A 13,525-nucleotide genomic window follows, 5' to 3' on the forward strand; every position below is an offset into this window, starting at 1 on the left:
TATATGCCGTCTTCTTTTTTGTATTGGTTATTTTTCCCTTGAAGCATTCCACACAGTCTGTTAGATCAGAAAAATTGAGTTCATTTAGGATTTTGTTTTTCACCAAAATTTTCAGTCTCTTTTTAGACACATGGCCAAGCCTTCTATGCCATAAAAAAGCAGACTTTTCATTTAGTTTTGTTCTTTTAACACATGTTAAAGTGCTAGTACTGTTTGTGTTATCTTCAACAAGTAAAATTTCTTGTTGAGCCATTAAACAATTTAACTGTAAATAATCATTCATAATAACACCAGAACCAATTTGAATAGAATTTTTAGAAATAAGAATTCCATTACTATCAATAAGAAGTCTACAACCAGATTTTACTAAAAGAGAAACTAAAACCAATTCATTCTCATGGAAGGTACATTGTCCAAAACTAAAAATTTTCCTAATCCTAAATCGAGCTTTAAGGTGCCAATAGCCTTGACTGCCACTCTCATGCCATTGCCCACACACAGGTTCACTTCATCACTTTTTAGGATTCTCCTCCTTATGAATCCCTGCAAAGAATTAGTAATATGCCACCAAGATTGTGGTTCAACATTTATAAGATTAATTTCTAAAGAAACAAGCTGTATTAGAAAAAATCTTACCCCTTTTGGCTAACCAGTTCTTATAGCCAGTGCAGTCCTTTTTCATGTGTCCTACTCTTTTGTAAAAGTAGCACTTGAACCTAAATGACCTGTTTTCCTTGGCCACTGCAGCTGTTGAACTCTTAGTTATGGCTTTGGTAGGCTTGAGGTTATTCTGGGCCTTTTTATTTTTAGGCTTCTCAATGAGGTTTATGGCTGTAGCAGGTTCCTTTTCTTCCTTGATCCTAGCTTCCTCATCCACACAGATGGATATAAGTTCATCTAAAGTCCAGTTTCCCTTTTGAGAATTGTAACTGGTTCTAAGATGATTAAAACTATTAGGTAGGGAATATTGTAGTGCATAATGCACTACCTGCTCATCCCTAACCCCCATCAAGAGTTCCCTGAGTTTGCCATTTATATTGATCATCTTCATAATATGCTCTCTAACTCCCCCTGAACCCATGTACTTCAAATCATGAAACTCCTTAGTTAGCCTAGCTGCTTCTGCCTTTTCACTTTCTTTAAACTTAGCACATATGAGTTCCAGAAAATCTTATGCTAGCTCAGGCTCTTCTATACTTCCCCTGACAGTCTTGGACATAGAGGTACGGATAAGATTTTTAGCCATCCTATTGGATCTATGTCACCTCTTGTAAAGATCAGTTTCTTTCTTGGTGCTCTTTTCATTCAACTCTGCAGACTTATCCTCAGTAAAGCAATAGTCTATGTTTTCATGCATTCCCATGTAGTTTTCTACAGAGTCTAGCCAAGCTCTATAGTTGGTTCCAGTTAGCATCAAGACACTGTTCAAGTTCATGTAAGAGTTACCTAAGGAGCATAACAAAATTCATGTGAGTTCTCAATTTGTAAAGAAAATAACTTTAAGTTTTCTGTGTTTTATCAAGCTTTAAGCATCCAAAACAAGAACAATCCAATACAAGATCATGCAGAAAACTTAATCAATCCATACTTGCATTCATGTCAGTCCACACAAAAAACAATATTACGCATCACTTTTGAGCAGAAGCCTAATATCCTGTAGTTCTTTATCAATATGCCATGCTTAATCAAAATATGTTATCCAAGGAGATTCATCCACATCTTTAGACAGAAGAAAAATTTCCAAGTATCCAAATATATTTTCATGAAGTATGCATACTGCTGTGTTGCATTCTAAGACCATACTCTACCACTTCTTTGGAAGATAAATAAGAGCATAGTCTTAAAACACAAGACACAAGTTTAGTTTTGTTATACCACATACTTTCTGCCAACATCAATGAAGAATGCTTTATGCACCATGTTCACTTATGCCAACAGAAAAAACACAAAACTCACAAGCTTGTAACTATTCTAACCAGATAAAATTTTCCTTGTAAGAAAATAAGCTCTTGCATCTGTTAAAAACAACAATGTGTAAAACTTTTGGCAGATTTTGATTCTTTATACATTGTCACTCGACCACAAATACAATATCATGTTGGAAACAACATCCAATTCATCATGTATATCAAAACACATATACACACAATTGTTTCGATTCCAAGAAACCACAGAACAATCAAGAAATTGTAAATTTCATCCGGTCACCATCTACTTTAACCTAAAGAATGCCCGGAATGCAACTAGGGTTCTTTAGCACAATCAAAAACTTAACAATTATGCTATGAAGCGAAATCAATTTCACAAAAAAACCTGATTTTGGTTTTTCCCCAATTTGCTGCTAAAATCACAGCAGAAGTATGAATTCGATATCCAGATGCAGCAATCGACTCTATTGGCTTCTTGATTCACAGCAGTTGGGGTTTTGAATCCCTTCTCGAGATGAAAACATCTCGCGCGTTTCCGAATCCAATCTCAGACCTTCATCTTGATCAAAACTAACAGTTGTGATACAACGATCACTTGTTCTTGACGTTTTGGTCGGGTTTGGGCTTGGATAGTCCGCGTCCTGTGACTGGGCCTAGAGTGGTTAACAGGCTGAAGGTCTGTTAACCCGTAAAGCAAAAAAAAAAAATTTGTTTGTTTGTTTTGCAAAACCCTAAAACGTTTTTCATGTCAAGCAATACTTAATTCATATTTGTGAGCCCATACTCTGATACCAATTGTAAAACCATATTCATGCTCACAATTACATGCATACAAGCTCGACAACAATCACACAAGAATCAAGACTACCTTCAGCAATTACTGGCATGGATTCCATCTCTGCAGCGGCACAACAATGATTACTTGAAGATGGCCTTCTGTTACTTACCAACTTGCTTCTCAATGGACAGAATAATATGCAAAACGTGGTAGTAACAGGGACCAAGTTCATCTATTTATATAGAATAGTTAACCCTTAGATTCCTTCCATTAAGGTAATTCTTAAGGGACAAGTCTCCTAATTAGAATCCTAATGTATCACAATCTTGTAGCCTTTCTTATAGACCAAGCAATGGATTACTATCCTTAATGAATTGATACACTGCTTCATTAAGTTACTAGTATTGATTTACAGTTTGTATCCATGTTAAACTAGGATGCATCATATACATTATGATAATTTGTGACAAGTCCACATTTGATTCTTACATATGATTTATCAGTGACCTCGGTGAATGCATTCTCAAGGGTCACAGACTCACAGGCAACGAAGAGAAACAAAACTTAACAATTCCTCTTCCGCCTCTTGAACAATGTGAAGATTCTATCATATCTCACAGAGCAAGTAGACTCTCTTTCATTAGACTTGGTAAAGACATTATATGGACTCCTGTTTATTGGGAGATTGTAAGAACAAAGTTGAACATGAGTACAATTCTCTTTGGATATGACGTGTTATAACTTGCAGTACGAGTTATCCGAGATGAACTATGATTCCTAGTCTTTGTATAATTGTGTTTGTGATAAGAATCACACAAACATAAGAAGAAGTCCAAGCAACTTGGTAACCAAGTAAATATCATCAGATAAACATATAGACATATAGTAGCAGTTCGAATAGAATACATTAGCCTCTTATGGGGAGGACTCTAATTGATTTTTTCACTATATATAAACAAGGTCCCTATGACCTCTCTTGTTACGAGCATTCAGGTAATCTAGCCCCATAGATAGTTGCGAGTTATTGAGAGAATCACAGAAGCTCTTGTTATTCCAGAAATTCTTGTTTCTTCAGCAATGGCCTCCTTTTCCTCTCAAGCTGGTATTGGTCTTCAGCCTGCAAGACATCCACATATTATTTTCTTTATGCACTCGTACCATGATCGATGTGCTATTCTTGCTTTGTATGTTTGTATTGTGTTTATCTAATATGCAATTGTATGATCTTTAAAGTTTATTTTCAGTTAACAATTTCGGGATTGAAGAAGTTCTTTACTCTGAAGATAAATTTTATGCTGTTGGTGCTTGGAATAAACTTATCTGTTTGGATACTACTGCTCAATCCTCATATGTAAAGAAGTTGATTGAACAGTTTGCACCATGCGAAGCGGAATACATCAAAAGATATATCGTGGATTTAAATGAGAAAAAATTAATGTTAGTACAAAGATATATCATATATGATAAGGGAAGGTGGAAAATTCGTCACACAAAAGTTCAAAATATTCGAACTGAGTTTCGACAAGTGTGATTGGGTTGAGAGAAGAAGTTTAGGTGATGCGGCTCTCTTTGTGGGCAATATGTATACAATATCTGTTCTGTCCTCAAGTTCTTCAAGAAGTCAGGCGGATTGTATATACTTCAATCAAGAAAATGATTATCTGACAGATTACGACGTCAGGTTTTTAACGATCTCCAATGATGATTTTGGTGTGTATAACATGAAGACCAAGAGCATTTCAAAGCCTTTCTCTGGAGATGCTATGACCTTAGTGGAGAAGACCGAACTACCTCCAGTATGGGTTGTGCCAACGTTTCAACTGTTAAAAACCTCAGGTTTTAGTCCGTTTTACAAGCTACTAGCTCTTTGAAACTTATTTGATTTTTGGTAATATTTTCTGTACTATTAATTATTCGATCAGTTCTACCAGGTGGTCATGAAGTTCATTTTTGCATATTTATCTTGTTGGCGGTGAAAAACTAAATCAATCTTGATCACACAGAAAAGAAAAGAAGTTGAGGAAATTTTCTTAGTTGATCACTGAGAAAAGGAAACTTAAAACGTGGAGTCTTGCTTGATCACCAAGACAAGAAGTCAGACTTGAGACTCATGGAGTCCTTTGTACTCAAAATTTAGTTCATGCAAGCTCAGAGATTTTGGAGACTGTTCGCAAGTTATTTCAGATCACAACTTCGCCTCATTATTTCATCAAGAATTTCCTTGTTTTTGAATGTAATATGCATTATGGCAGTCCCACTGTTTCTTTTCATTCTTTTTCCAACCCAGAAAAAGAAATTATTCAGCACATACACAAAGCTTTTTACCGACACAAAAAGATTTTGAATAAATAAATGATTTACAAAATGTATGTACAAGAAGGGTCCATCAGAGCTATCATCTATATCCAAACAATACGAAGGCGTCTTACCGGCACCATATGAAGTATTACTATATCCTGTTTCTGATCAACCCCAAACTCTCTTTCCACCACAGATAACTGCAGACAATATAAGATGATTAGAAAAAATTGAGGGCATTTATTAGGCTAGCGCTAATGAAGTCGAAAGACAATCAACAGAACGTACCTCAACATTAACAGCGGGCATCAAATGAGAAAAGACTTCTTTGTTCATCTGTTGGATTCAACAACCACCGGCAGAACATCCATGCTGCCGCAACTACTGATAGGAGTGACAACATCGATAGAAATCCAAAATGTGAAACATCGTTGGCAATAATTGCAACTCCCAACATTGCAGACTCTGCCAGACTAGCAACAGCAACTTCTGTTGTCCCGATGATATTTACTTTGGATGGCGGTATCCCAGTTTGAAGAATCTGGGCTGCCACAACATCATATGACATGTGTCCTAACCTTGATAATACCTGCATACAAAAGTAGGACAATTTACATTAAATCACTTTTTTGTCAAAAAAACTCCCCTGAAACAATCTGGGTGATACAGGGAATCCAAATGAATATCATGGTCACTTTTTGCCTACATTTCCTCCCTCATTCTCTAACATCCTATTTAGTTCTATTTGATTAACTGATGCAGGTAAAATACGAAATCTCATATTAATTTGAAATCAAAGTACTGAATGAAATCAGCCATCTAAGAATCAGTAATCATGATCATAGGTCACAGTCATATTTGCGAATCTAACATAATGTTATAGCTCTTAAGTTCCACTACCCAATCAGATCATTAATATATTTTCTTAGCTGCTAATACCCAACTACCATCCCAATCCACTAAAGATGAGGCTAGTATTAGAGGCCACCATCAAGTTCTTTTGTTAAGCTTTTGTATCACAGGTGCCAGCTTCATTGATTATTTACTATAAACAAGACATAGAAAAGTGATTCTTACAATCAAGCACAAGAAGAAAAGAAGGGGGCTTTGCTGGGAAGGAGATCTACTACAATAAACAGCAACAGCTACGGTGAGAAGTGAAGCCTGAATTATCAACCCAGCTGCTCCAGCCTGGTAAAAAAACTCGTTCAGAACTAGACAGAATACAAATGACAAAAAAATGTAAGAGAATAAAGAAGATGAGGTGACCTTTAAGATGCCAAGTCGCCTGACCAGGCTAGCCGAGACAAATGTTGCTGCGACACCCATAAAGGCACATAGTCCACTGAAACCGCCAATGATAGATGGATTTAGACCTGTTAATGTCACAATATCTTGGAATTATAATCGGGTTTTTAGAGAATCCAAAAAATATATATTATGAAGCAAAGGCATATGGAAACTATAACTATCTCTGCATAAGATTAGAGAAATCAATAGTGAAGATGGGATTCACACCAACATACATAATATCCCATGATTCTCATCATTGTGCCTTTGAACAAACAAATGACCTAAATCCTAATAAGCCAAAAGGAATAAGTGCACCCAACAAAGTGCATGCAATAATCAGTATGGCCAGTAACTAGTAGCTGTTAGAAACACCTCCGATGTACATGACTACATTCTGTCTTACTGCAAAATGCATGTTGAGCAGATCTAGTTTGGCTGAGGTGTATCATTCCCTCATGGGGTTTGAATTTTATTAAAGTCAAGGTCTTTTCCAGAGATTTTAAAGGTAAAAGAAGAAAAAGTATCACAATACCACTCTGTGTTAGATAGGCTGTCATCAAACTGCCTGGAGTTAGTACAACATTAAAATACAGCAGGACATAGGCTAGGCTTGCAGGAAGAACTGGCTGCTGTAAGTATTCCTTCCATCCAAGTTTAATAGCTTCGAAACCTTTACCCACTGACATTCCAAAAAAAAACCAGTCAGTACAGTAAAAAAAAACTTTATTTATTTATTTAATAGAGCCATCAAATGTACTGTATTAACCTATACTAAAATATTTTTTCAAGTTTACCTATATTGTTGGTATCAAGAAGAGGTACTTCAGTAAATGTCCTACAACAGGTTTGTGAACATTTAGGGCGGTCAAGAACCCCGCTAGAAAGCTTGTTGGTTAAACACGTGAGAACAATCTGAGAATTGGAAATTTATAGTTAATATGAAAAGAGACAGTTAACGAAGCAGAAAAGTCAAAACAAGTAAGGACAAGAGCATTACTGCAAAAGGCAACGACCACACCATTAAACCTGTGGCAAACTTCAAGCATGTTACTGGGTCATACTTCGAGATAAGAATGCCAAATAGTGATGCCCCAGCTATCTGTATATACATGAACATACAAGTCACCTCAAGATTCACAAAAAATATCAAAAATCACAAAAACTCATGATACATGCATCCCCTGGAATTTAATGTAGAATAAGCCAAATTCAATTTTAGGACGGTTTCCATATAAAATTTCAAGGAAAGGTCAGATATTACTCAATGAACATATAATACAACGCTGAAATACATTTGAAGGAAAAGATAAGGATAGCAAATACCTCACAGAGTAGGTCAATTCGACTAAGAATGGCATTTGCTTCTGCGAGTGCAATAGGCCTGTTCACTCCTGCCAACTGTTTACAGAGAATCCTCGTTTAAAACATGATGAATAGGAAGACAAAAGTTTGTACATGCATGTTCATATTGTATCTCAATGGAACAAGGAAAGGTGAAAATGCAGTACCTGCACCACCCAATCACGCTCTGCAGCAACTCCTAATGCTACACCAGATAGCCTCTCTACAGCTCCACTCAATACAAGTACAATGAACCAGGGACGGAGAAGGAGGGACGATGCAGAAGGGGGAACTGAATGAGCACGAATTATCATTGTTGCAGATAATAACTGAGCAGCTGCCTAAGATAGTAAGGGTAAGATTACAAAACTTTAGGAGAATCGTTCAACATACATCTGCTTTACAAGGTAAGGTAAGTAGTACCTGGATAATATTCAGACAGTTATACGCAGGCACTCTGGGGAAATGATCCATAAGTGTACCCACTATAGGACCTCCAGCAATTATTGCAAGCTGTTCAAAATCAAAATTGAGCAAAGTCAGAAAGAGTATTTTCCAACCCTTAACTCTTTAGGTCCTTTAAACTTTATTAATGCAAATAGCAACCTTACTAACAAAACCAATGAGGGCCACTGGCAAAAGGCTTGGATATATTAATGCAATAGCAGAGGGCCAAGCGAAATTCCAAAATTGTTCCACCACATTTCCAGCTAGACAACTAGCATATAAAGCTGAAAAATTCAGGTCAGAAACATCTCAAGGATTTATACTATAATCATTGACATTAACTGTTTTATTCGAATGGTGCATACAAGACAGCTTAAATTAGACAAATCACAATGCTCTAATCTATATTTGGTGTGGAAGAATCTTACCATATAATCCCATTGGATGGGCCGGAGTAGCTGCAAGGGTGTGCTGCTCCTCTTTTGACAAAACCTAAATGAAAACAATGGCATGATAAGTCCACGAAGGACATAACATTAATCAATTGTTAAGAAAGCTAATGAAAAGAGAAAAGCAAATGTGAAACTTACAGGCAGTGTTATCAATAGACTATCCACATAAGTGTCTTCAGTTAATAAACTCAAAGATTCAGTCTCAAGGATATCAGGTGTGAGATGAACAACTGGGACCGAACACTCAATCCCTATGTCTGATGATTCATCTTGCGTCTCATTTTCAGTAGCCACATGGTTGAAGTGTACATCAGTGTTGGTCATTGAACACCTTGCATTAATAAATCTGTTCCCAAGAAAAAGTCACATTCCTATATATATCAAGTGATGATCTATGGTTTTGTTAGATTTCTTATCATTTACTTTCCTCTAACTATTTACTGATGAATCCAAGGATCTTTATCAAGACAAGAAATTTTTAAGTTTCAAGTCTTTAATTGATCTCCCCAGATATAACGAAAAAACTTTGATTTTCTAGTGTCCTCTTTTACTCAATCTAAGCAGCTAAAGCAGTGGTTATCATATACACGCACACCAAGTTGATTCAAATAGTAATTGCTTTACAAGTACTATAGCATAAAACAAATTGCAAATTCTCCACAATGTACATCCCGTTGTTCTTCACATTTCAGTAACCAAACAGAGCACAGAAGTCACACAACACATTTTTATCAAATATTAAAACTTTGAATGCATTAAAGTCAAATTAGAGCACTAGCACTACACTTAGTTAAGCACCAATAAAGCCTGAACAACCCAAATTCCAAAACTTGTGCTTACCTATGAGAACCAACAGAAACATGGTTCAAATTCAACCATTGGCGAGAAGCAATCCGATGGTGAAATCTAGAGGAATTGAAATTGAGACAATACTGAGAGAGAGTAACCGTTGAACCAAAAGCCAAAGCCATTGCTTTTTTTGCTTCAACCTCCGAAACTTGAAACACCAACTGTGCTCTTGCTCACTCATGCAGACTCCAAAACTAAGCTCTACCCTTTTGCTCACTTCAGCTCAAACACAAAGGGTACCTCTTAAAATCTATGAAAAAACTTAAAAAGATCTAATCTTTTTTGGTTTAATTTCTAAAGAGAGGGATTTGGTGGAGATAAATCAGAAGTTTTTTTAAGTTCTGAGTTTGCCTTACAGAATTGCAACCAATACCAAATGGGTGGCTCTCAATCTCCATGAACAACTAGGACTCAATCTCAAAGTTGGGTTTTTTTTAGGAGGGTGTTGAGAAATCAAGGTGTTGTTTCTGTGGGTTTAAGCTTTGGTTTCATGGCCTTATCCAAGTCTCTGTGTTTCCTGACTCCGCCGCTAAGCGGACAGTTCAAAGAGGATGTTATATTTGTGTTTGATCGTGTGGCCAGGAAATGCGCCGGAGTTGTGTGGGACATGGATTGGTGACGTGGTCTTGTTGACACGCGTACAATTTCGGGATTTTTTTTTTTTTTTTTGAAATTTTTTGAAATTTTTTTGGGGGATTTAGGGAGATGAAGTATTTGGACTTGGATTATGGAGAAGGAAATATGACTCTTCCAAAGAAGATTAGTCCACAGGAATGGATGACTGGTTTTGCCAATTGGGTACCAACCAACTCCATTCTCCATTTCAACTATATGATTTGCTACCAAATTTGCATCAGTAATGGATTTAAGTGTGTATGGTGCACATTTGTACAATACTCTGCTCATGAGTCTCTTTTTTTTTTTGAAAGAATGCAAAGCCAATATATTGATGAAAAGTCAGAATGACCCTTACATACCCTTCCGCTGTCATTTAGACAGACAAGAAGATGTGTTAGTACCCACAGTAGTACGTAAAAACTAAGTCACTCATTTGACATTGAATACATCGTAGACATAGCGGGATCCCCCTTTGATACTATGCCGGAGGTGCTAGAAGGCCCGATCTTGCCAACCTAACTCATAAACTAGTAAATCTAGTCGCCTAGAGACCTCAATTAGTGTACAACTAGAGACACTGAGAATTAAAATGACAAAGACCAAGACCAAATACAAGGCTAGGTAGAAAATAAATCCACTAGACTGCCTCAAAAAAGGCCTAAATGGAACTAGAAAAATAAAAAACAGCTAACTAATGGCCCAAAGAAGAGCAGACCCCTAGGCCCAAGCTGACCCAGCCCTGTTGCGCCTCTGTCTTCCAATGTTGAGGATGCCTCACGCTGCAAGCTAGCCACCGCCGTACCTGCACCGTTCCATCGCCGCCCAAATCAAGGACCGCCACTACACCACAGCACCACCACCGTGAGGACAACAAATAACCCGAACGACACCAGACCTGATCTAAAAGAAAAGATCCCTTGTTCCCCTAAAGCACCGGCTGCATCCCACGACTTCCCCAGCCACATAGAAGCTTCGACCCAAGCAAGACCGATCAGACGAAAACTTCGAGCCACTGCAGATCCATGAACCACAGTGCACCCCTAGACCATCATCGCCCATCCGGCAGCCTCACAGCGACGATGAGGTAAGCGCCACCGAAGCAAAGAGCCGTCGGACGAGAGGACCTCGATTGAAAACTAGACCAAAGTAGGAGCGCATGCAGCGCCTTGGAGTTTAGGCTTTTCAAAAAAAATATTTAGTTAACTTTTTTTTACTTGTTGTCGGATGTTAATTATTCTGCTCATGAGTCATGATATATGCAAAGTGTAGTTAAATGTACCTAGTAAATCTCTCGAGTCTCGAGTATATTTTGATAGCTGATGCATTGGTAACTTGCGTCATTGATAAAATCATTCTCGTATTTCAAGTTCAAAAGAAATAACTATGTTAGATACTCAGCAAATTAAAATTTTCAAGACTTACATTTTTTAAATAAAATTTCTTCCATATTATAGAAACTCTGAAAACCGAATTTTATATGAACAATAATTTTTGATGAAAAAGAAACTTGACACAAGTATTTGGTTTTTAATGTTACCCTTTAGCTTTTCACCTCAGTCTAAATTTTAAGGGCTATGATCATGAACCACATGAAATAAGAAGCATGAGCCACCCATACGGCCTTCACACTTATAAGTTATTACTGTTTCTGATTTTCATTTTGGTGCCGTGTATAGTATTTGTAAATAAACACTTGATGACATTACCATAAACCATATAATTCACACAATTGCAAGTATGTGTGAGAAGATGTTGGAGTTCTTCATTTATATAGAAGAAAAGGGTTCAAGAAAATCTGATATTATGAGAAAATAATTTTACAACAATATCAACTGTTTATGCATGAAATCATCAACAGTCAATGTGAACATTTTAATCATCACGTGAGTGTGTGTGTGTGTAAATCTTTTTAGATTGATCACGGTATTCCAAAGACTTCCTCAATCATCATGTATATATAGTGAATGTTTTAGTCATGCCTTTGTGTGCAACATTTTACCAGCAAGGCCATGTTTATTACCACAGTGAAATTAATTGCTTACATTACTAGTCCTTACTCTGGATGAATGAATTAATCAAGAAATTAATTTACTATGCAAGTTACCGTTCAAAAAAGAGTCATTCATTGAGGAAGACCAAAAATTAAAAACAAATGTTCCTGCCCGGGATCGAACCGGAGACCTTTTGCGTGTAAAGCAAACGTGATAACCACTACACCACAGAAACTTAGTTGAAAGATTGGTCATAGCTAAAAATCTTAACTATTGGTAATCAATGTCAAGTTCTGAATACACAAAAGACCACATTTAATTAATCAACAGAACTTGACATTGTTAGTTATTGGAATTACGATCATCAAGAGACAGACGGATTATCATTATAGAGTTCTAAAAATAAAAATGAGAAATTACAAAGACATTATTATAATCTACTGAACAAAATATAAAAGAAGACATGTATAAAACATCCGATAGTTGAGATTTTTCTGTTATTTTCTCCTCATTGATTCTAACAATAGAGTCGCTTTGACTTTCAATGCATTGTGAGTGTTAATTTGATTTCTAGACAAATGCACTCGATCGATAAAGCAAATTACCATACTAACTTCATAACATTGATTATATGATTGGACATTTAGGTACGAGAAAGACTTTTCTTTATCTCCATATTTATTTACCCAACTTAAAGAAATACGAGTAGTAGAAGCAAAACTAGTTCGATAGGAAAATGGATAAAAAAAAAAACAAATTTCTAATCAAGCTTTATAGCCGGAAATTAAGAACAGGATTTACCGTCATAATAGGTAACAACTCAACGTATATAAACAAGGGTGATTTAACTTGATACAAAACAAAACACCAAATTATCTATATTATCAATAGTATTATCGTATCTAACAAAAAGCACATCCTTTCCAAAAGAAATCCTTATAGTATCAAGATGCCATAAGTCGATAAATTAAGCACAGTGTGCAGGTACATGTTCTTCATTGATGAACAGAAAACACACTAAATACGTACACAATGCAATAGAAGACTTGCTAGATAAGACCTCATGTCTTCAATTAATTTTGCTTAGGCTCACTGCAGGAAAACCAGTTATTCACGGCATGCGAAATATGCCGTAAATGACTTTTTACAGCGTGCAAAAACAGGCCCTTAAAGACCGCGCCATAAAATGACATTTTAAATTTATTTGCACACTGTAAAATGTTCTTTTATATTAAAATATATATATATATATATATATATATTTCAATTCAATTTCTTTCACTCATATTTAAAAGAATATAATTTTTATATATATTTAAAAAAAGATATTCAATTACATACATTACTGAGGTTGTTGGGAATACCGGAGGTTGTCGCTGAGATCGCCGGTGATCTGAAGAGGTCCCTGGATGCCATCTAGTCCGGAACGATGGTTTGGAGACGTCGAGAGATGGTGGCTGTGACGGTGGAGAGCGCTGGCGTGGGGCACCTGCAGGCCTGGACGAGCAAGCAGGGGTGTTGCTGCGTCAG

At 36.5% G+C, this 13,525-nt stretch overlaps 1 protein-coding gene and 1 non-coding gene across 4 annotated transcripts; both read right to left on the bottom strand.

Moving 5' to 3' along the window:
- Positions 1 to 5,024: 5,024 nt before the first annotated feature.
- Positions 5,025 to 9,930, bottom strand: LOC112193706 (solute carrier family 40 member 3, chloroplastic). 3 transcript variants are annotated; one of them, XM_040517184.1, is made up of 15 exons: positions 9,743 to 9,930; positions 9,378 to 9,602; positions 8,676 to 8,883; positions 8,514 to 8,577; positions 8,245 to 8,369; positions 8,062 to 8,151; positions 7,806 to 7,979; positions 7,621 to 7,695; positions 7,295 to 7,396; positions 7,092 to 7,209; positions 6,830 to 6,976; positions 6,274 to 6,380; positions 6,082 to 6,195; positions 5,293 to 5,593; positions 5,025 to 5,204 (listed from the first exon to the last, which is right to left on the bottom strand). In XM_040517184.1, the coding sequence occupies exons 2-14, from the start codon at positions 9,506 to 9,508 to the stop codon at positions 5,300 to 5,302; spliced, it is 1,749 nt and encodes a 582-aa protein (XP_040373118.1). In that variant the 5' UTR covers positions 9,509 to 9,602; positions 9,743 to 9,930; the 3' UTR covers positions 5,025 to 5,204; positions 5,293 to 5,299. The 3 variants fall into 3 exon arrangements, with proteins under 3 accessions (XP_040373118.1, XP_024189699.1, XP_040373119.1); XM_024333931.2 differs by having other exon boundaries at positions 9,378 to 9,930; XM_040517185.1 differs by lacking the exons at positions 5,025 to 5,204; positions 5,293 to 5,593 and adding an exon at positions 5,993 to 6,020 and having other exon boundaries at positions 6,056 to 6,195; positions 9,378 to 9,930.
- Positions 9,931 to 12,157: 2,227 nt separating this feature from the next.
- TRNAV-UAC lies at positions 12,158 to 12,230 on the bottom strand. The gene has a single exon. It is a non-coding gene; the product is annotated as a tRNA-Val (tRNA).
- Between the last annotated feature and the right edge of the window lie 1,295 nt (positions 12,231 to 13,525).

Source organism: Rosa chinensis, chromosome 3, assembly GCF_002994745.2.
Source record: "Rosa chinensis cultivar Old Blush chromosome 3, RchiOBHm-V2, whole genome shotgun sequence".
Classification (NCBI taxonomy): domain Eukaryota; kingdom Viridiplantae; phylum Streptophyta; class Magnoliopsida; order Rosales; family Rosaceae; genus Rosa; species Rosa chinensis.

Coding starts and splice junctions, on each gene's coding strand:
- LOC112193706 (XM_040517184.1), bottom strand. CDS start 9,508: ATGGCTTTGGCTTTTGGTTCAACGGTTACTCTCTCTCAGTATTGTCTC. Junction 8,884..9,377: donor GTTTCTGTTGGTTCTCATAG/GTAAGCACAAGT, acceptor TCTTGGGAACAG/ATTTATTAATGCAAGGTGTT. Junction 8,578..8,675: donor GTCTATTGATAACACTGCCT/GTAAGTTTCACA, acceptor GTTTTCATTTAG/GTTTTGTCAAAAGAGGAGCA.